This window comes from Natrix helvetica, assembly GCF_964273705.1.
Source record: "Natrix helvetica genome assembly, chromosome: Z".
In the NCBI taxonomy this organism is placed as follows: domain Eukaryota; kingdom Metazoa; phylum Chordata; class Lepidosauria; order Squamata; family Natricidae; genus Natrix; species Natrix helvetica.
In genome coordinates, this window is record NC_138554.1 from 131,410,653 (window position 1) to 131,435,168 (window position 24,516).

Consider the following 24,516-nt stretch of genomic DNA (forward strand, 5'->3'; position numbering starts at 1 on the left):
AGGCTGGAGTAGCTTAACGACTGCATGATTCATGTAAACTCTACAGCAATACACTTAACAACTGTGGTAAAAACACCTGCAGTATCAGGTACGATTTGCTTAACAACCGCCTTGCTGGGCAATGGGAAGTTTGGTCCCATTTGTGGTTGTAAGTCGAGGACTACAACCCATTTTCCATAGGATCCAAAGCTAGGACCCGAAGTAACAAATGGAAACTTATCAAGGAGAGGATCCAACTTAGAACTGAACAGACATTTGCCGACATTAAGAACAATTTCTTACGTCCAAAAGTTCTAGGTGCTCCATCACTGGAGATTTTTAAGAGGAGACTGGACAGCCATTTGTCTGAAATGGCATAGGGTCTCATGCTGGAGCAGGGAGGGGGGGTTGGACAAGAAGACCTCCAAGGTCCCTTCCAACTTTGTTACTCTATCATTCTGACTTCCTGTATTGTCTGCTTTAAAGTTTTGACCTCTGTTTACTCTGACCAACTTTCAATCTTCAAAGAGTTGAATAGTCCAATTAAATACCACTCAATTCTAATCAGATCAATTCAGATTAATCTAAGGTATCTCCTGAATTGTACTTCCTTTTTTGGGATGAAGGTAAAGATCACAGCTTAATTCTTGGACATTTTCAATTTTAATAAAACACAGAATCATTTTTTTAATGCTTCAGCGAACGAACTACTAGAAGCCGTTGTTTGTTATCTGAGCGCTCATGGAAAAAAATGAAACACCAGAAGAGGGAGCCCTAAGTCTTGTAGTGTTCCAGATTTGATGTTTTTAAATGCCTGCTTAACAGACATACTACAGAAACTTGTTTTCAGGAAATAGACTTTGGTATCTCTTCTGGAGTAAATCAATTTTAGGAAATCATGGAATATGTAACAATGTCATATTACAAACTTCTCTAATCTCAATAGCTCTGTGAACAGCTTCATAAAAATCAACTTTTTAAAAAATGTCTTCACTTTGAAGCATTCTCATGATATAGTTGCAGTTAGCGCTTATATTACAATTAGTGCTGGACACCAGTGGTGGAGGTGGTGGTAGGGAGAGTAATGCTTTCATGCTTCGCACAGCAATACAAAGGCAAGTTTAAATTGCTTCGAACGTTTAAGTATTTAAGCTCTCTTTATGAGGAAGCTTTTCTCAGCATTCTGCTTCAGCAATGTATGGTCTGAACTAAGACTAAATGTAATAACCTATAACAGCTCCAACCCCCCTCCCCCTTGCTCTCCAGAAAAAATGGCACACTCCAGATAAGTTTGGACTACAACTCCCAGAACCCCTCTGACAGCACGAGTATGCTAGGCAGATCAATATTCACCACGTAGCCTGAAATATGAAGGAAGTGACTGCTTTACATATAGGAGGGTTTGAAGGAAGGGCCAAAAAAAGGCCTGGTAAAAGCTGGTTATAATCTCCTAAGTACCAGACAAGAGAGTTGGCATCTTTTTTTTTTTTTATGTGACTGCAGAGAGCAGATCTATACTATTCTCTAAAGTCGTATTCTTGCAGAAAGACAAGAAAGGAACAATGGGGAAGAACAAGGACACTGGAGGACTTACACAGGAGAGTTCAGGTTACAATGGTCATGGAGATGAGACTCAACGGTGATGAGAAGGGTTTTCCTAATCCTTACATACCTGCATGCCCGGCTGGGTGAGGGGGTTGAGGAACGGCTGTCCTGGGAGCTGCAGGAAGGACTGCCGTGGGGGAAGAAAAGGCCGTGCGTTGGCTGCTCCAGGCTGGCTGAAGTGAAGGATTCCCACTGGGCCCTGAGGTTGCAGACTCGGCCTTACCAGCCTTTCTCTTGGAAACAGGGGTTGCTGCCCCTGCTGGCTGAAACCAGGCCCAGACGGACTGAATGGGAGCTGATTTTGGCTAGGCACAGAGTGTGTGCTGTTAAGAAGGGGGGGCGGGGGCGGCGGCGGGCTCCGCTGTTCAAACAAGTGATGGCCGGGAAATCTCGGCTCTGTCAGAAAGATAAAAAATGGAGATAGCATGAAACTAACTCATCTGCCAAGCAAAACACCAGTTTTGGACCAACCCCACTGGAAATAAAAGTCTCACAGAGAGTTGCCAGGATGAAGACCAACAATTTCTTCCATTAGCCTAGTACAGTGATGGGGAACCTTTTCGGCACCGAGTGCTGAAAAGGGAGCATGCATACGCTCATCTGGGCTGCAACCAGGAAGAGGAGCTGCCCAGGGGGCATGGATGTGCTGCAAAATGAACTTCTGGTTTCTGGTGCGCATGCTATTCCAGTTACTGGAGAGCATGTGCACCTGACAATCAGCTGGCCAGCGGGCATGTGCATGGCAGAAAATGAAAGACCTGCTCTTCCTGTTTCTGGCACTGCCGCACACATGAAGACCAGCTGATCGTCGTGTGCGCCAGAAACCTAGAAGAGGAATGGGCGATGCCACACATGACAGGCAACATGGCTCCGCGTGCTACTTCTGGCACACGTGCTAGAGGGTCGCCATCATGGGCCTAGTATACTCTACTCCAACTAGAAGTCACCAATTGTGTAGACAAATGATCCTGTAGTTGGTGCCCCACTTCCCGAAAATTTTCTGTGGTTAAGAATGCATCAACAAGGTAAAAAATGTGTAGGAAAAAGGTCTGGGCTACTAACCACTCTGCTTCAAGAATACGTACATAACTGCTAAATACAAACAAAGGAATAATGGGACGATTTTGAGATTGGCCAAATGATAAGATGGGGAAGATTTTGGCTTCGTAGTTCATGTCCAATCCTATCCCTGAGGAAAATGTATCTTCCCACATGGTAAGACAATGGCCGTACCTCCCATGAAGAAAGGTTCTCTCTCCTGCGGAGGTAGTGGCGGAAGAGGGGGTGGAGGTCCTCGCCACTGATCTTGGAGAGAAAGTCGTGGGGCTTGGTTGAAATTGCTAGGAACAGGTCCAGGAGCATTTGGTTGAAAATCTGGAGGGCCCTGCATGATTTTAAAAAAGAGAGAAGAAAGAGAAATGAGGCACAATTACCCTTGTAACATTTCTTCACTAGTCCATTACTTTTAGAAGAAAATGTGTAACAAATACATACAAAATATCTGTTCTATAATCTGCACAACTTGCCGTCATTGCAAGTTTCCATCTTTTGTTGCGCCTGTGAACACAGAATCTAAGGACAACATGTTTACAGACAACTGAAAATGTTTTAATAACCACAACAGGCCTGTAGGAAAACTGTTCCTTTTCAAACTTACTGAAATCCTTACAATTATTGAACTTCTATCCCATTAATCCAAAAGTCTGAAAGTCTATTTTATGCTCCCGACACTTAATCTTTTCAAACCATGATATTCCTTGCTATCTATTTAATACAGCCTAAACAACTAAAAATGAAACTACTGTGTTTCCCCGAAAATAAGACAGGTCTTATTTTCTTTTGAAACCCCCACCCCCAAAAAATAAGCACTTGGTCTTATTTTCGGGGAGGTCTTGTTATTTTTGAGGTGCAGGAGGAACTGCTAAATACAAACAAAGGAATAATGGGACGATTTTGAGATTGGCCAAATGATAAGATGGGGAAGATTCTGGCTTTCTAGTTCATGTCCAATCCTATCCCTGAGGAAAATATATCTTCCCACGTGGTAAGACAATGGCCGTACCTCCCATGAAGAAAGGTTCTTTCTCCTGCGGAGGTTGTCACCTCATAGCTGCTGCTATGTTGCAAAATTTTTGGGGAGGGCTTATTTTTGGGGGAGGGGTTATTTTAGCTCTCGAAACCCCGATTGGGCTTATTATCTGGGGAGCTCTTATTTTGGGGGAAACAGGGTAGTTTAATTTTCTGGTGTCAAACAATGATCCGTAGCCCTCTTCATACAAACATGCACACACACATATGTGCTCTGCAGTAAAAAATAAAATAAATTCAAGAATAAGGAAGAGAACGTTTGACACCGACATTATGCTAAATACCAAAGCAGCTGAGACATTTATTATAAAAATATAGACAATTAACATAGACATTCTACTCTTCTTTCTAAATGAGCGGGTTACAGACAGATATATAGCTATTTCATTATCAGCAAGGGGAGAAACTTTAAAATTTAAGCTCTGTAATTGATTTTCACCTCGGTACCAACACGATTACAGAATGTACTTAAAAAGGAATAAGCTTTTTGAGACCCCAAACGCTAACAGGAAGTGACAATATTGTATGAGAATTCGTCCCAAAATAAAAACTCTTTGCCGATTTGTATTGCCATTGACCCTTTAAGGCACACATTATTACTATCATCATCCAAGTACCAAACCTGAACAGAACAGTTGTCCAGCTAACTTCCACACTTGCTATTGTAATGCCACATTGGATAATATAGTCTTGTGTTAATGACTGCTTTCTTTGCAGGTAAATGAGAATGCTTTGATTAATATATTAAAGATACAATATCTTGGTAATATATTAACCAGGCATACTTAAGTATGTAAGAGGAGCTATGTTTTTTCAATATGGCCTGGGGCTCCAAATGTGTTAAGGGCCCCATTTTTTGATTATATTAACATCTATACCAATAGTTTTATTCCACAACCATACATATTTATTCTGTATTGTTTTACAATATACACCAAGCAGAATCATTGGCCAAGGTGGGAAGCTATTCCCCATAGTGGATACGAAATTCATACTGGATACATTAAGTACCCATAATTATTCATGCCTTCATGAACTGGTCTAATCCTAACTTAAAGGAATTTAGCAGTCTGTGAAGATCATAATATTGTTCAGGATTTTTTCAAAGTTGATATACTCCCTCCCGGAACCTGCTATATCTGAGTCTAATCCCTCAGTCCAATGGCATTACTGTTAATGCAGCAGATTTTTCCTTCAAAGTAATTTTTGTAGATATTACACATTGTAGACAGATGTTCTATATCATATTCTGTGTATTCACTTGTTACATGTTTCACTTCCTTTTCATTTTTTTTTAGAATATTAGAAAAATGCGTTAAGAGAGTACAGGATTATAAATATAGCTTCTACCTACCTCTCTGTAAAATAACTATCTTTTTCTAGCATATGGGAACTACCTCTAAAGGGCTCAGCAGGCCTATTAATTAGGTTCCAGTTTATCTCCACTCAATTTTACAAAGCAGAGGAGAAAACAGAGTTTTTTGCCTGAATGATAAATTTCATTAACCTACAATTTGTTTTCAAATTCACTAGCCAATGTTTACTATGCTGCTTTTGCTTTAATGAGAATGAGTACCTGATCAATAAATAAATTATAGAAACTGCATTATATTCTTTAGTCGTAAACATTAACTATCCTGCTTAAAATATTTTTAAAAGACACAAAAACTTTTGCATATATTATTTTTTGGGATGAGACTTGTACACCAGTTTTTCCTCAATCTGGACAATTTTAAGATGTCTGGATTTCAACTCCCAGAACTCCCCAAGATTTCCTCAGGAATTTTGGGAGTTGAAGATCAGATATCTCAAAGTTGCCCAGGCTGCTCTATGCTTTCCAGTTTTACACCATCACCACCACAATCACCACCACCACCACCACCACTACCACTACTACTACTACTACTACTACTACTACTACTACTACTACTACACACACACACACACACACACACACACACGAGATAATGTTAACTATAAACTATTTTATTAGATTTACATCCTTATAATTTTAAAATAATATGATGATAAAGGTTTTCCTCACTTAGTGCAACTTTTAACTTTTGAGGGAGGCATTCAAGATGATCTAATATGTTTGCCATGTTGCCTTTCAAATAGAATTTGGCCTTAGATGGATTTCTACCTCTAACTTCTGCTTGAAGTTCATTTTAGTCCCAAGGAACTTACTCCTCTTATTTTAGTCAACAGATATCCATCTAACTGGAAGAGGACCGCAGACAAAAGATTATGCTTAAACCTAGTACTCCTGAAGAGATTATTTCCCTTGGGATATGAACAAGCACAATCAGTTCTTAAGCAAAGGGTTTTAGATATGAAATATCAGAATGAAATAAGCACAATTTCATCCATTATAATTATAGGAAATCAGCTCTACCGCTCCACACCTCTCCATAGTGCCTCAATTTGCTCTCTCTTTCTAAATATCACACAGTATTTACGCTAGCAATATTTTAGATTTAACAAAGTTCCTTACACAAGACATTTACCTCTGTGATTTCATGGCATTAGTATTGCTGGCTCTTTATTATTATTTTACCTGCTTTCACACCATGACTACACAATGCTATTATGATTCCTCTAATTACTTTTTTTCCCCATGGATGCCTTGATGATGTTATATAAATTTCTTTGTGGATCTTGACTATGCTACTGTAGGAATTAGCTAGATTTGGTCAATTAAAATATTGAAATTGTTGAATGAGATACCTTAATTTAATTAAGTTTAAAATTCAGGAGCTTGTGGCCTTTTAAAAAAAAACCAGAAATTAAGTTTTGAAAATTCTGGCAAAACATCTGAAATACACAACCAGGAGTTCTCCCATGGTCGCAAACTAGGAAGAGAAAAAATAGAAGCACAATATGTTCTAACAAGAAACACAATATATTCTAATCTATTAGGTTAACAGATACATTAAATGAAATAAAAATAGTCTTTCTTTTTTGATGAACTGTAGTTAAGACTGCATTCAACAACCCTCTTTAATACTGCAGGGGACACCACTAAAGATGTAAGTTTTCACACTCACAATCACTGCTGTACAATAGACGAAAAGAATCAGTATGTTCGATAAAATAATTGTTTCTCATTTTTAATGATTTTAATGTAGCAAATTTCAAATAAGAGTAATAAAATTAAATCATAACCGTTAATAAATCTGAAATGACAACATTTTATGGCTATGTTTTTTTTTTTAAACTTTGGGGGCTTTAACTTTTTTTTTAACTTTGGGGGCTGAAGAGGCATTGCTGGGGGGGAAAGCTTATTTTTGAGAGATGCAGTCTATGTTACCCTCGCATGATTTTATCAGCCAAAGATAACAAGAAGAGGGATGAGAAAAGTTTGAAAGACCCCCCATAGGCCAGGTCTGCTAGGACTGAAGTTTCAGAATGGTATACCCACCTCTAAACTTCATTTAAAGAAGTTCAGAGCCCCGGGCCACAAGTGTCTTTTGCCTATTAAAACAGACACTCCTTTCATGGTGCCTGACATTCTATAGCATGAACATTTATACAACATATTAAAGTGTTCAAAGAGCTTTCCTCGTACCATCTCAGCAACAATAGTATTACCCCTCCCCATTGCATGTGGGACAGCTAAGACAAGATATAGAGGTGTGCCTTAGGCTTAGTAAATTTATGGCAGTGGCAAGATAACACCGGAGACATTTTCAGTCTCTTAGCTGTCTCTTTGCCAGAAACTCTTCAAAGTCTGCATGTGACAGCTTTTACATTCAAACCCTGAAGTCGTGAAATTACTTCTGTCACCTTTATTAAAGAAATGTTAGATGAGTTGTTGCAAGTTTTAAATAGTTTAAATCTATATAAGAACCGTTTTCGCCAAAGAAACCGTCTGATACATATGTTTTGCAACAGGCAACATCCTAGAAAAGCTTATCACTTCGCTTGCAATGGAGAAAGGAACGTGTACATGGGTGATGCTATGATGACTTCTGTGTTATTTATCAACAGCATTTTTTTAAAAAAGTAAACTCTCCCTCAATAACTATAGTTTTCAGAAATTATAATATAGCATTTACATTTTCTAGAAGTAATTTGCCTTAATTTTTTGAGCTCTGTTATGAAAACATGCAACACAGATTATCAACTTCTTTTGTAAGGATAATGTAATCCTCAACTGAAACTCAGATGATGGTGATTTCATAGTCTCCAAGTGGTGATTTTTTTTTTAACTTCCTAGTGCGGTTTACAGCTCTGATTTCTGGTAATCTCTTACCCATATATCAGCCAAGTTGAATCTGCTTTATTTCTGAGGTCAGCCAAAATTGGCTAAATGCTGTCACCCAACATAGGCCTCACAAATTAAGAGAAATATGGTTAACCAATGCTATACTAGTAATTATTTAGTATAGATATTTCAGCTGTGCATCAAAGTAAAGGCATAACACGGGTGTTACCAATTGCTTTTGCAAGCATCTGCTCTAACTTCTACCTACGGTTGGTTGGGGAATCTGATTAGCTTGTTCAGCATTCATCATAGACAACAATGCAACTGTCTGAAAGAATATGAGATAAGGTTACTTTTAATCCTGTCAAAATATTAAACTATTTTGCTTTCCTTTGATCCTCTCAAATATAATCCCTAGTTTAAAAAAATTAACATTCTCTCACACACAATTCTCATACAAATTCTACTTTTACGTTTTGGCATCTCTTGTTAATTACATGATATTATCTCTTATAATCTATTCATGAAACTGACAGAACTTTGGCTGCCAATAAAAGAGAAAACTTAGCATAAATTGCTTAGTGTTACAGTAATATTATAAATTAAAGCATTAAGAGGATCTAGCAGTTATTATATAACACTTATCAGCTCTTCTAAAGGGTCACTAAGTATTTTTTCAACTAGACTAATTAAATACTTTAACAATGTCACTGAATTTTTCAATAAATTATACTCTTGTTTCCACATATTTTCATGTATTAATCTCACTTAAAATACAAAGAGATGAGGAATGTCATTGACATCTAGGTATGGATAATTTGTTAATTCTTATTAAAATGGCATAAATGCAAAGAATCAAGGACTACAGTAACCTATGACACTACTTAAGACTATATCCATTTGTCACAAATGTTAATCCTCTTACTTTAGAAGCCAGTGGACATTACAGTCATCTCAGGAAATAACCCTGGTTCAATTCAATTAAAATAGGGTAAGTATGCAAAAATGGATTGTGTACATGTTTTCAAAATAAGTCTTGTTTCACTGCCATCATATTAATACAATACAATAGCAGAGTTGGAAGGGACCTTGGAGGTCTTCTAGTCCAACCCCCTGCCTAGGCAGGAAACCCTATACTGTTTCAGACAAATGGCTATTCAACATCTTCTTACAGTCTTCCAGTGTTGGGGCATTCACAACTTCTGGAGGCAAGTTGTTCCACGGATTAAATGTTCTAACTGTCAGGAAATTTCTCCTCAGTTCTAAGTTGCTTCTCTCCTTGATTAGTTTCCACCCATTGCTTCTTGTTCTACCCTTGGAGAATAGTTTGACTCCCTCTTCTTTGTGCCTAAATGTAGAAGCTTACTCTTTTCACCATTAAATTTCATTTTATTAGATAGTGCCTAATGTTCAAGTTTGTCAAGATCCTTCTGTATCTTAAGCCTGTCTTCTGGAATGTTGGCTATACCTGCCAGCTTGGTGTCATCTGCAAATTTGATGAGTTCCCCATTTATTCCCTCATCCAAATCATTGATGAAGATGTTGAAGAGTACTGGGCCTAAAACAGAGCCTTGGGGTACTCCACTGCATATTTCCCTCCATGTAGATGCAGTTCCATTGAGGACTACACGTTGAGTGCGGTTGGTCAGCCAGTTAGAATCCATCTGGTGGCGATGCTGTCTAGCCCACATTTTTCCACTTTATCTAGTAGTAGGTTATGGTCTACTTTATCAAATGCCTTACTGAAGTCCAAGTAGATTATATCGATGGCATTCCTCTGGTCCACTAATTTTGTCACTTTGTCGAAGAATGCAATTAGATTAGTCTGGCGTGATCTGTTTTTGACAAACTCATGCTGGCTTTTGGCTATTACTTTGTTTACTTCTAGGTGTTCACAAATTTGTTGCTTGATTATCTTTTCCAGAATCTTTCCTGTTATTGAGGTCAGGCTGATAGGTCTGTAGTTTCCTGGATCTATTTTTTCCCCCTTTTTTGAAGATGGGAACTACATCAGCTGTTTTCCAGTCCTCTGCAAATATTATCAACAAATTATTTTCAACATGGTGGTCTTGAATTAACCCCATGACGGAGCCCACCACAAAATTAGAGAGCCACTGTGGTGTTATAGACAAAACTGTTGTACCTCAAGTCCACCCACCATCATGCAAAATCCCTGGATGACTTTAGACCAGTCTCTCAACCCAAACTAGATCGTATGTTGTGGGTATGAAACCCCACATAAGCTACTTTAAGCTCTTATTGGTGAGATTCAAATCTAATGAACAAAATAAACACATAAATTGTGTTTGGTGTGTTGGTGGAAAAGAGAGATAGGTATGATCCATTGTCTGGAAGTACACATATTTAAAGGAGAATATTTGTAGTTCAGGGTTGAAATGAAGGGTCCTTGGTCTCTGAGCTTGATTGTTATCTTGCAAATGTTTCATTACTCAACTACGCTGTTTCCCCCAAAAATAAGACCTCCCAGGATAATAAGCCCAATTGGGCTTTTGAGCACATGTGTTAAAATAAGCCCTCCGCTAAAAATAAGCCCTCCCCGAAAATATTTAACCGCATGCGCAGCAGTTCCCCGCCATTTCCTCTGGTTGCTTGCCACACAAACAACACAAGATGAGACGGCGAGGCCGGAGGAGGGAAAAAGGAGGGGGAATCTTTCCCATGCACCCCACACGCCCTTACCTAACAGCCACTCATGCAATCCTAGCCACTGCGTCCCTTCCTTCACACTAATGGTTGCTACGAAGAGTGGCAGGCCCAGCAATGCGCAACACAGCAGCAGCCATGAGGTGGCCACACTCATCACCTCCTGCACCTCAAAAATAATAAGACCTCCCCGAAAATAAGACCAAGCGCTTATTTCAGGGGTCAAAAGAAAATAGGATCCAGTCTTATTTTGGGGGAAACATGGTAGGTAACATCATCAGTGCCAGAGTAGGCCTTTAAGCTACCCCTTATGAAATAAAAGAACTTCAGACTCTTAATATAATTCTAAATTTTGTGGGGGTGGGGCGAATTCCAATGGCTGCTATGGCAAGGCCAAGGATAAATAATTGATCTATGGGTGAGCTAATTGTATATTAGTGGAGCTGCTGCTCTTTTCTGTAACCATCCCATCCACTCAAAGCTGCACAAGTGTCCAAACCTTCCAGTGTCCTTTTATGACTTTTGCAGGATTTCTGGACACAAAGAACCGCTACATTCTTGTTCGTCAGCATTTAACACTCATCAAACATTATCTGTCAAAAACACAATAGATGATAACTTGTTTTGGGACCAAAGTGACCCTGCTCCCGGCCATATTTTATCATTTAGCTGTATTCAGTATCATCAAACACAGCATACCTGAGATTACTTCCAAAAGTTGTGACTAGAGGCTCCATTCCTGTTTATAATTCAAAGTACTGTTTTCATTCAGGCTTGCCTCTTAGATGTCTGAAGGACAACCTTTGGAGCCATTCTGTCTGATGCACTCACCTCAACTAGGGAGGTTACTATCTCCATCTTCAGTGTGTAAGAAACATGTTGAGGGGGGGGGGGGATCAGGGAATCTTTCTGTTATGACTTCCAGTATACGGGGTAGTTTCTTCAAGGTTAGATTACTGCTGACTTCGGCGGAGTTTCGTAAAACAGTTAGAATGGAGCAACTTAAAGGGAGCCAAAAGCTAATCCCACTTTTTTTTTTAATTTAACTAATTTCTACACTTGTACTTCCACTCATTTTAATTATATTTAATTTTATTTTCTGTGTATGTTCACAGTTGAAATCTGCCACATATTTTAAGATCTGATAGCATAAAAATCAATCAAGCAAATATTCAACAATAATGGGAAAAAACGGACACTGATCGTTCATTGAGGCTTTCTTCCTTAAAGTACTTTTGAGAAGTGATGCTCTATTGGATTATAATTTATTCACAGATCACTGACTTCAATGCATAAGATCTGTCTGCTTGAGTGATACCTATACTGGTCCCCTTTTCTTAATCAATCCGTACCTACTGATATTCATTCTGCCTCTTTCTTACGGCCAGAAGGTTCTTGCTCTGCAGATTAAAGGAAAAGATCCCCAACAAAAAATTCCACTTCAGGTATATTACAAAGTTAAAAAGTCACACTATACTCAATCCTACTACTATCCACCTGAATTTTTAATCAAGCATCTTATACATTAATGTTTGAGGATCCATATGTTTTTTAAAAATGGGTATTTTTCTGTTATGTTTCAGAAAAAGCTTATTTGCTATGACTATTCAAACCAAATCAAAATGTGAGCAATCATGGCATCAGCTTGATTTTACCATTTATGAAAGCGCCATGAGGGAGAAGGAACAGAAAGGGATAGTTCATTTTAGATCCTGCCCCTCTCCCCTAGCTTAATAAGTATTATCATCATGTTTAGCTTCTGCTGCTCCTCCTGCAGATGGGAATGCACTGATATGATTAAATTTGATAGTGTGATAATGTATGGAAATAGTGATTAATTAGAAGCTCCCCAGCAAATGGAGGATGTTTGTTATTGTGTCACCTGCACTGTAAATTGCATTTACCCTTCTCCCAGTCTGACACTGAAACCATAGGCAGAAGGGGTGGAGCCACAGCAATTGATCTTCTGCGTACTTTACAGATCTGGCAAGAGAAAACCCTCATTGCTCTATTGTGAATATACTAATAATAGGACGAGGTAGATAAGTTGTGAAAATGGCAGGTCCTCGTGAAGAGAACTTGCCAGAGATGCTCAGGAAAGCTCAGTTGCACATCTGCAGGGGCTGTAATAGGAGGGGGGGAAATGTAATTTGATTCAGCAGTCTCATTCGAACATGATTTGCATGAAATGCTGTATAAAGCTCTATCCAAGAAATGTCAATCATGACCACCTGATACCTTGTATCATGTTAAAAAGAAAGGAAAATGCTTTCCAGACCAGGTGGAATTTGCCAGCACGGCTGCACAGTAATAGAGTGAAAATTTCATTTACTGCTGCTGTTCTAACAGCACTGCCATAACGAAAACACAATTGCTATGGCAGCCCTGCAGCCGGGTAGTTTCTCTCTCTCACCCTCTTTGCACTTGATGTCTCACATTTAAACAAATGACAGCGCAAGTGTGTAAGCAACTATATCCTTTATCAACTGGTGAAACTGGTGATAGGATACTTTTAATACATATTCACAATGACTATAAATGGTCAACGTGTCTCGTTTTAGAAGATAAATATGCATTATCTGCTATATCTCACAAAAATATTCAGCTGGGAGTCAGGACCGGTGCCCTGAGTTGGGTCAAATGATTTAGCTTTCCTAACACATGAAAATGACTCCTCGGCCACATTCTGTCCCCATTTTGATAAGCAACAGAAGATTTAAGGTAGCTTGTGATCTACCAGCTAAACTGAGGAGAGAGAAATGTTAATCAACCATTATCTGCATAAATCAGCAAGCATATCTTCCTCAACGACAAGAAACAATTTGTGCACTTAATACAAACGAACTCAAGTTTAGGTAATTATACCTGCAGAAGACAATTCCATTACCGTTTTCCATGCTACAAACCCTCAACACTGATGTCTATCCTGACTTTAAGCAATGGGAATTGTACTCTAATCAGACTTACCATATTTTTCAAACTATAAGACGCACTTTTTTGTCTCCCAGAAGGGGGTGGAAATGCCTGTGCATCTTATAGACTGAATATTGCTGAAGCCCCATCCACCCACCAGCCATTTTTCTTTTGCTTCTGCACGCCCCTTTTTCAGGCAAAACAAAATGGGCTGAAAAAAGCTGAAAAAATAAGCTGGAAAAAGCCTCAAAAACAGGTCAGAAAAGCCTGGAAAACAAGCCAAGAAAAGCCTCAAAAATGGGTAGAAAAAAGGCTGGAAAAGGGACGAAAATGAGGCGCGCAGAGGCAAAAGCTCTTGTTTTGTTTTCTTCTTCTAAATTTGGGTGCGTATAGTCAGGTGCGTCTTATAATCCAAAAAATATGGTAATTCAGACTGCAGTGGCCTGTCGAATGAATGACAGAAAGAATGAAGCGCTCCCTCCACCAGGTGTCTGAAAATGACCCAGAGAATCTCTGACTTGTTTGGCCCTTCTAGTTTTCTTTCCATTTATACATGGAGCACTGTAAAATAAAAATCACATTATCGATGGCTTCAAGGAACGGTGATTTATCCTTTCCAAAATTAGGTTAACAAATTGAGCTATCAAACAAAAGTTTGAGAGGAAAAGCACTTTCTGTGATTCACTTTCAAGTATCAAAATCTACCTGTTACCCAATATTCACCCTTGACTGAGTTGAAAAGGATGAAGAGTAGCCTTTTCCTTCAAGTTTAGATTTAGTGGTGACTCTATTTATTCCCATGTAGCCAATTTATATGAATAGTGCAGAGCGAGAACATCAAGCTGGTTTTTCATAGACTAGTACTGTTTGAAGCATCAGTGGCGATACTGAATATTATTCATTAATATTAATGAGAATATCTATTAAATATTAATGAGAATATGGCCAAATCCTCATGTTTGTTAAGTCTCACTGTAATAATGTTCATTTTGTACAAGTTGTATTGGTTTATAAACTGGCCATTGAAAGATTCAATTCATTCTTCTATTCCCGTGATGGCGAACCTATGACGCGTGTGCTGGAAGTGTCACACCAAGCATTCTCCCCGGGCACGCCAGTCGTCACCCATTGCCAGAAACTGGAAGACCAAGTGAACGGTGCGCATGCGCACGCTGGAAAGCAGAAGTTCAGCTCCCCAGCACGTGCATGTGCACCGAGGAGCTGCTATTCCAGTTTCCAGCGTTCCCGTGTGCATGAAGACCAGTTAGCCGGCGCATATGGGAGGATGCGCACTGGCCAGCTGGTCTTCGCATGTGCATGTGCACCAGAAACCAGAAGAACAGGTGACCAGTGCACATGCGCATGCCAGAAAGCAGAAGCTCAGCTTCCTAGCTCACGCATTTGTGCCAGGGAACTGCTCTTCTAGTTTTTGGTGCTCCCTTGCGTGCATGCCAAGTTTCCGGTGCTCCCTTATGCACACTCCAGTTTCGGCACTCGGTGCCAAAAAGTTTCACCAATACCGTTCTACATAAATACCCTGATAGCAATGTGCCTTTAAAACTTACATTTTCTGAATATTATGAAACCTACAATATTAGTCAAACTCACCATCGATATTCACTGCAGGCATGCCTAGAAAACAAAGCAGGACCTAAAAAATTTGGGTTTGGTCATACCTTGTCCTCAGGATGATTAATTAAAAGCAGTGTCAAATGCCTCTAGTCATGATAAACACACTTTTAAAAGGCTTTTTCAGGACCTGTGTCTCAAATATGCACATTCTCTATGAAAAATGAAGACCGGTATGTAATAATTATGGGTCCAAAATGAGATTAATTCTATCAAAAATTCACAATTTATAAGATAACTAATAGATGTTCCAATTTCTTGTGCTTTTCGCAGTACATGAACAACAATATTATCAGGCTCCATCTGAGTTTCATTTAGTACTATGTATGAACTGGAAAAGAGGACTTTGTTTCTTGTAACAAGTTATTTCCCAGATCACAGGTGCTAAGAAAATCACGGAGAGCACAATTTACCATCCTTCTGTGATAAAGAACCTACAAAGAGCAATTAAACAATCTATACTACTACACTGAGCATTCCCAGACCAGAATTCTTCGTAGTTCCGAGTTACTCCTGCAAAATAACGAATTATCAAGGAGATGATTTGCAGGCATTTAAAACAGAAATCACCTCATCACACTAGTTTAATTATTTTTGAAATTTTAAAAATAGTATACAGTAAAAAAAAGCAATAAAATACAGCAGACTTTTTGCTTATAATACCACAAGGATTTAGAAAGGGGGGGGGGAGAAATCTGGAAAATTTACATACTGCAAAAATATGAAAGGGAAAAGAAGTGGGAATATATTCAGTGATACTGAGAGGCAAATCAACCAAGTGTAGTAGCTTTGATAGAGGAAACACCTGGTTACTGTGTTTGGGACAAAAAAAAGATAAGGAGGTGACAGACACCAGTAGTAAATCAGTTTCTGGCATTAAAGATACAACGAAAGAAAAATAATAAAATTATTTACATTTGCATTAGAAATACACAATGTTTCATGCCTTTTTTATTAAAGAAAACCAGTTCTATTTATTCTGGAAGGACTCTAATGGATGGATAGAGTCCTTATTATTATTTTAAACCCAGCCAGTGTGTGGGGTTTTTTTTTAAACTCCCCACTGGATGTTTTTACAATTAAAACAAAATTAATTCAGGCCTGAAAAATTCATTGACCTTTAAGCTTTTAACAAACAATTTTCTAGCTCACAGATCACTGTCAATATTTGCAAATCCTTAAAATTATATTTCACTGGCACCACTTTTATTTGTCATATTAATATTTCTTTACAAATGTATGCTTATCCATATCAGAGAAGAAGGAACAGCTGCTACTCACAGGAAATCTCTGGGGTCCTAAAGCAGGTCTTGGCTGGGTTGGGACTGGCAGCAAGGGCACTAAAAACAAGGAGCACACCTTTTAAATCAATTTGTTTTAGCCAAGACTTCGGGCCATTTTCATATACAGCCACATTTGCAGGCAGCTGCCGCCCCATTCTCCCCAACAGCTGCATGCAGACAAAATGTGTTAACACCATGCAACAGGGCAATTAGGATGCTGATGGCATAGGCTACAAAATTAAACAAGGCACAGGCAATTTGAAATATTTGTTTTGTTTCACACATTACTGAGTGAGGGACAAAATCTTGACAGCACAGCATCAGAGGCATGTCATGATTTTCCAAAATTCCAAATATTATACCAATTCCATGGGTTAATTCACATTAATTCAATTATGCATCATAGTACTACATATGCTTACTAGGAAATAAAGACCACCACCCTCCCACACACATATACTGTGTGTGTGTGTGTGTGTGTACATACATACATACATACATACATACATACATACATACATACATACACACATACATTGCTTTTACTGTTGCTCACTTAAGTTACAAAAGCACATTGATTTTTCTGCACCAAAATTATCCTGCAAGAGTCCTTAAGAGACCTTAAATTGGTGCTACTTAATGTTTTATTTGATTATAATTTATGAATCATACCCTAAAGATTACACATTTTTTCTTGTTTCAAAAACAATTCCTCCCTTAAACTTTCACCTATTCTGCTAGTTTTGTTTGGTGTTCAGCATGTCAATGTGAACTCTTTGCAAAGAAAATATGTGGTTTATTTTATTAATCAACAAGGAAAACAACTGGAGATTCTCAATCATCCAAGTTAAAGTTGTTCAAGGTTGCTTTTTCCAAAAGACAGCTGGACTTTCTTCGTTTTTTTTCTTTGAAAACACTTTGTTTCTCATCCAAGAACAACTGAAGAAGCTTCTTGGATGAAAAGCAAAATGTTTTTAAAAAAAACACCAGACAATGTCTAGTTGCCTTCTGCAAAAAAAAAAAAAAAAAAAAAAGGCACCTTTGGAACAAGTTGTCTTATAATATCAGAAGAAAAAAATACAAATCCTGGTTTAAATGTATATACATTTATCTTTCATTTGTTTCATTTATTATTTTTTTCTACAGTTCCAGTTTCCCATCATCTAATTTCAGGAGATGAAACTAAGGAATTCTGCACAGAAATACCTAGTGCTATAAAAATAATGATAACACCAAAACCCAACTTATGCCAAGGAAGACCGTTGATCTACATTGGTTAGCATGGCTGATGATGATCAACACAGCAGCTCTCTTGGCTTCTATCTCTTTCTCAGTGGTATCTCTAAAGAGATGCTAAAAAATGAGAAACATTTATACGCAAGTATGTGCTTTACTTCTAAGCAATAGGCGTTTTCCATTACATTTTGCAGTAATGGCTGTGGTCTACCTAGACTTTCTTCGAAAAGATTCCTACCTTGAACAGGTGTTACTACAGCTCCTTTGAAGTGTGGGTTTATGTGTATGTTTTTTGGCTGTTGGGATGCCACTGAAGAAGAAGTCATCAGTAATCTTGGGTTGTCTACTTGGGATGGCATATGAATTCCTGGAGGGGGAGGGGGCGGTGTGCGAAGCGGAGTGGGGAGAGGGAGCAGACCCTGTAGCTGTTGCTGTGATTGTTGCTGCTGCTGGAAAAGATTCCGAATGGGATGATGAAATATCCTGTTTGAATGTGTCTGAAATTAAAAACAGAAAATAACATTTCCATTACTACTCCAGAAAAAATACAAGAGAGGTTTTTTTTTTTATGGGGTTAAGCAGATTTGTGGCTACTGATAATGCTTCCATTTTCATAGGTTGCCTAGAAACTTCAGTTTTTCTTGGAGAATGGACAGATGAAAGTGGAGACATCCTAATTCTTTGGCTATGGATGGAATGAACGTAAGTTCATTCCAGGGTACAACTTAGCAGTATTTTCTCACACACACGAAGCTACTACAATTCAGCATTCTAAACACAGGTTTATCAACAAGATTCCTTTGTTGTCATGATGGAATTAGGACATGAAAAATTTTCCCCTTATGACATGAAAAACTTTCCCCTTACTTATATCAAAATATATACCATGTCAAGCATACCCATAGAGACATGATCAAGAGAAGTCTCTGGGGCTGCACATGCTTTGCAGAACTATAGGAAGTATCAAGAATGGGAACTTCACAAATCCTAAAACCAGAGAGCCAGTTGGTGTAGTGGTTAAGGCACCAGTCTAGAAACCAGAAGACTATGAATTCTAGTCCCACCTTAAGCCTGAAAGCTGGCTGGATGATTTTGGGCTAGTCACATTCTCTCAGCCCTACCGACCTCATAGGGTTGCTTTTGTGGGGGGAAAAAATAGGAGGAAGGAAGAAATATTATGCATGCTTGCCGCCATGAGTTACTCATTATTAGTAATAAAAGTAAATACATAAATAAACAAAATAAAACAAAACTTCAGATTGTAAATACCAATTCTCCTGAGGCTCTGAATTAAGCATTCCCATTTAAGCAGTTAAATTTAAGCAGGCCTTCCACCATTTGAATTCCTCCACCCACCCAACCATCATTATTGTATTTAGGGTACCATCATAGCTGTCTGGGTTGGCAGTAAACCAGGCCGGTGATCCTTCATTCTTCCTCTTTCATTGATGTCTCTTCTTAGATCTCCCAGCCCATGACACATCAATAACCCTCCTCGCCTTCCTCCTCTTCGGGACCCATACCGCCCTTGTTTTAGCTGTCTTTCCCGTTCTTCAAATTCAAGTAATGCTGCTTTGGCTTCTGCAGAAAGTTCTATCCGATGAAAGAAAATATAATTTACTGTTTGCCAGAAGAATTAAGATCTTTGAGCTGATAACAGTCTCATTACAATAACAACGACTGCATGCAGGCAAACATATTCAATTAGCATGGCACATACATCAAGACAATTAACAATTAAAGAATTAATCTGATCGTATCCTTTTAATTTGCAGATGGAAATACATATTTACACTCAAGCTAAAATTCTTTATTCTCTCAAGAATAGTTTCATAACTGATATTTTAAAATAAGTTTACTTTGGTTTTGTTTATTATAGTTGTCATTAATTTACTTTAAATAGTTTTGTTTCAACCTTTCTTTCTCCTACAGTAACTTGCAAAATTTCAGTAGTTAATAAATATACATATATACATGTAATACAATACCCTATATTACATAAATACAGGGTACTGTATTACAACAACAACAAGCAAAATGTAAAATAAGATGACATATTTATAGTAAGACATATTTGGTGCCTTTATATCTTTAGGACATGCTTCCTAGTCATATCGATATCCTTCTATGAAAGCGCTTTGAAAAAAGGCACTCTTTCACTAATGTTCCCAACATAATCAAGTAAGTCTTCATAAAAGCAGCAGATTCAAAAATATTCCAGAATATATTGATGGTAGCCTATTAAAGCAAACTCTGAGCAATATTCCACTCTAAACACACCTTATTTCTTCCTTTCTCCCTTCTCACAAAGATATATAGCATGCCTTTAACTAATGGGCAACTATGAAGTAATTATGCTGTGCTTTTTACTTGGAAGTCTTCTTGTTATGGAGAAAGGAAAGATGCTTATTATATTTGTAAGATGAAATCTGGAAATTGGAGCATTGCTTCTAAATCTTTCTTCACTGGCTCACTCAGAACCATGTAGTCCACTCTATCCCTCGACTACAATCTTGAAAACGAAGGCACAAAATGTTCTGAAAAATAGCTAAGTCAGGCTAAAACCCATGGAGAAGGATGTCCAATTTTAAGGAGAGTAAATAATTGAGTTTACAAGTTCATCTTGTTGCTGCTGGCCATCTTTACTCAGCACATATTTAGAGCAGAGTATCAGGCCTGGGAAGGTGAACTGAAAAGGGTCACAGAAGTTACTTCCACTGTTAAAACAGAACTTTATTCTCCAGGTAATGGGAACAACAACTCCAACCCATTTACCAGTAGTTTGTACAATTCTGCCTTACAGATCAACGTTCAAAATAGGATGGCACTGAAGAATAACAAACCAGAGTAAAAGGAGGGAGAAGAATCCTCCTTAGGGAATGTTACGCCCACATAATGGATGCCATCAAAATAATTACAGCTTTAACAATAGTACAATTAGGTCTCATTTAGATTTAAAAATGGGGGAGGGGTGATAAGGGAAGGAAGATGAGTTTGGATTCAGGGCAAGTAATTTGTCTTTTCACCTTTATACACAAATATTTATTCCAATTTTTGACTACCTTCAGCAAACTCATACCTTGAAAAGAGGTGTCTATAAAACAGCTCCGCCCTGATATCTGTTTTTTTTTTTAAATTGCATTCAAAAACCATGTGTGTTCTCTTATATATACACAGAGACCTTTTCTGACCCTCAATTTCAGAACATAAATCCTAAACATCAGGTAGTCCTTGACTTATGATCATAACAGAGCCCAAATTGCAGAGATATGTCGTGCCAGCTGTTAAGTGATATTTTTTTCTTTGCCAAAATTGGAAGCAAATATCAGTTTCCAAAACATCAGAAATATTGATAGTGTGGCTGTGGGATGCTGAAAACTGCTCTTACATGCAAGGCCAGTTGCTGAGAGTCCAAAGCACAATTACATGGCTGCAGGGGGAAGGAGAACTACCTGTATCTTGTAACATGGGACTCATTTCAAAAGTATTGTATAAAACACAAGAAAATGATTTGCTTCCAGAAACTGTGGTTCCTATACTCCAACATTGGAGATTTTAAAGAAGAGATTGGATAACCATTTGTTTGAAAGAGGGCCATGGTGGCGAACCTATGGCACATGTACCAGAGGTGGCACGCAGAGCCCTCTCTGTGGGCACATGTGCTGTCACCAGCTAGTTTTCGCGGGTGCTGGAGCGCCGGAAAACAGCCTGAAAATGGCCAAAGAAACAGCCAAAAATACAGGCCCCTTTTCAGGCCATTTTTGGGGCCTGAAAATGGTCCCCAAAACAGCCAAAATACAGCCATGTTTGTGCCAGCCAGCTGGTCCTTGGGTTTCCAGGGCTCCGGCATATGCAAAGACCAGCTGGCCGGCGCATGTGTGTGCCAGAAACCTGGAGATCAGCAAGCTGGCATGCGCACACACATTGGCCATCTGGTCTTCAGGTTTCTGATGCTCCGGCACACACACTTGCACGCACATGCACAATTGGTCCGGTTTGGACACTCAGTGCTGAAAAGTTTTGCCATCACTGTTATAGGGTTTCCTGCTTCGAGCAGGGAGTTGAACTAGAAGACCTCCAAGGTCCCTTCCAACTCTGTTCTTCTTTGTATGTGATTCTTTGAAATGTTGTCCCTGAAGAACCTATTTCATGTTCGCACTTAACCTGCTTTAAAATGCTTGTAATTCAAAGGATTTTCCTTTTAATTTAAAAAGAGCAGCATTTAAGATATGGTTCTGTTGCATTCATAAGAAAAAAAATGTTTAACATATTTTTACCAACACACATCCAATCTTTATTGCGGAATTCTTTCATACACCGCTAATGCAGTGAATCAGCAATTATTCCTCTAGTCCTTCCAAGTGTCAAAATTAATTTGGCTACCCTTGGTAATAAAATGGTTTCAAATGCCATCTTTAATCAGCAAGTAAGGATGCTTTCCTCCAATAGAGACAACCTGTCATGAAAGGTCACCAAAAAGTGACAGAAAGGAAATTACGTTTGGAATTTCAACTAAAATATTAATTTCTATTTAAGTGTTTTCTCAATTTATGTCTACACGTTAAAGTAAAAATTGTAACCACTCAATGGGATTCCATTTCTATACCCATAATTCTTATTAAGAGCAATCAGTCCTGAAAGAAAGTAATATTTATTACGCCACTTTTACTACATTTTTCACTAATAGACAACAATTATTGCAGATCGCTTAACTGCTCCAGCTGACAATGGCTTTTTACAGGAAGGGAAAAAATTTGAATAGAAACTGCAAAACTTGCATATTTGCAAACTGCTAATGAGATATTTTTTATTGCTACAGCGTTTTGATACCGTTATTTATGAAAGCAAGGAAACAAGCTATCAAATAAATCATCAGTATTTCTGAACAGTTTTTAAAGATAGTTCCATAAAGACAGCTTGCTAATCTTATACTTTTCAGTCGTTGAAAATTTAAAAAAAATGGATAAAAATAAAAACTAAACACAATACATTTTGCTCCTATGGTTTCTTAAAATCATCCAGCTGATTTTTTTTCCCCCTTAGCTAAATCTATACTCTCCAAATGTTCCATTATCAAAGCACCCGATTATAAACAATCTTTCCAGGCTTAACCCAATGGGTTTGCCTGTAGGCGAATAGCGATAAACATACCACTCTGCTTTGCTCCTTGTTTCATTTCTGGTTCCTTGAATCTCCCCAGACTCACACGCTCACTACAGAACTACTGGAAAAACACTGAAAAGTTTTAGGGAGGATCTCCTTCAGGCTCTTCCTCCCCACCAGCTAGCTAGCCAAGCTTTCCACTCCTCCCCTCACTTCCGCTCCAGATTCTCCCACCACCCTAAATGGACTTAGAATTGCCTATGAGGCCCCTCAGAGACATATATGTATGTAGTCCTCAGCTTACAGCCATTCATTTAGCAATCATTCAAAGTTTCAACAGCACTGAAAAAAAGTGGCTTCTAACTGGTCCTCACCCTTATGACCATCACAGCATACACATGTGACCCAAATGTGGATGCTTGACAACTGGCAGGTATTTAAGATGGTTGCAGCATCGGGGGCAGGGGGGGGGGGCGGGGGGAATCATGTGATTGCCATTTCCAATCAGCTTCCAACAAGCGGAATCAACGAGGAAAGGCAGATTAGCTTAACAACTGCAGTTGATCCAGTTAACAACCTTAGCAAAAAGATTGTGAAATGGGCACAATTCACTTAAGCCAGGGGTGTCCAAACTTGGGAATTTTAAGACTTGTGGACTTCAACTCCCAGAATTCCCCAGCCAGCCATGCTGGGGAATTCTGGGAGTTGAAGTCCACAAGTCTTAAAGTTCCAAGTTTGGACACCCCTGACTTAAGCGCCCTGCTTAGTCATGGAAATTCTGGAAATAGCTACAAATCAAGGATTACCTGTAAATTACAACTCCCAGCAAATTCCAGCCACATAAAATCTGGGGGAAATGAAAAGTGCAGATACTGATGTAGGGGGTAGCAGGTTGGAGAATTTATGATTTGGATAGCGAAAAACCATTTTTAAATATCTGCCCTCACTGAGCAATGCACAACTACTTTTGTTATTTGACATGTAGCATCTGATGTGGTACAGCTCAATAATCCCCAGCAATGGGTACCTCAGATTGAATGAATATGAAAGATGATTCAAACTGGTAGGCCCAAAGGTGGTTTTTCAAGAGGCAAATGGACTTTCGGGGGGGGGGGGGTTTCCCCACTTTGAAAATGTTTCACTTCTTGGATGAGAAGCAAAACATCTTCAAAAGAAATAGCAGAAAGCCTCTTGAGAATCTCCGTAGACATTCAAACTGGTAGCTTCACTTAGCCCTCACATGTTAAATACCTGTGTGAAATGTATCACATACATTATTTTCAAATTATTTTTATCATTTACTACTATATATTATTTTATTATTTCTGAATTAAGCTAAAGATGAGAAGCACATATAGTCAAGTGAAAAAGAAAGTTACAGGATACAGTAAAAATCTTCTGGTCCTTAGCAGTTCTTTAAAAAAAGGTAAAGACAACCTTAGATGAGCCACAACGCATGACATACTACGCCATGTCATCATTTCATATAATTCACAGAATTACTGTGTCAATCCGTAAAACAGCAGAATTTCTTCAAAATGCTTGCAACTTACAAAATGTGAAATATTACTTTTGTACGAGGTATCAGGCCAATCAATGGATGTGGCCATGTCTCTAATATGAGAGGAAAAATGTACTCCTGCAATAGTTTTACAGCAGCGTGTTCTGTTTAAAAATTACAACATATCTTCATATTGAACTTGTAGCCCAGGACACTTCAAAAGAAGTCATGTTTGTGTGTAGATTCACAAGATGTCACACTGAGACTCTAAATAATTCATTACTAAACCTGCCCGATTCCACCTTGCT

At 38.5% G+C, this 24,516-nt stretch overlaps 1 protein-coding gene across 6 annotated transcripts in view; it reads right to left on the bottom strand.

The window, feature by feature from the left end:
• Positions 1–24,516, bottom strand: part of RBM33 (RNA binding motif protein 33) — a 127,124-nt gene that overhangs the window by 67,576 nt on the left and 35,032 nt on the right. For all 6 annotated transcript variants that reach the window (XM_081932658.1, XM_081932659.1, XM_081932655.1 and 3 more), the window contains 5 exons: positions 18,989–19,197; positions 17,843–18,101; positions 16,367–16,425; positions 2,818–2,968; positions 1,652–1,980 (listed from right to left, as the gene is read on the bottom strand). In XM_081932658.1, the coding sequence (XP_081788784.1) occupies positions 1,652–1,980; positions 2,818–2,968; positions 16,367–16,425; positions 17,843–18,101; positions 18,989–19,197 (1,007 nt within the window). The remainder of the gene's footprint in view (positions 1–1,651; positions 1,981–2,817; positions 2,969–16,366; positions 16,426–17,842; positions 18,102–18,988; positions 19,198–24,516) is intronic.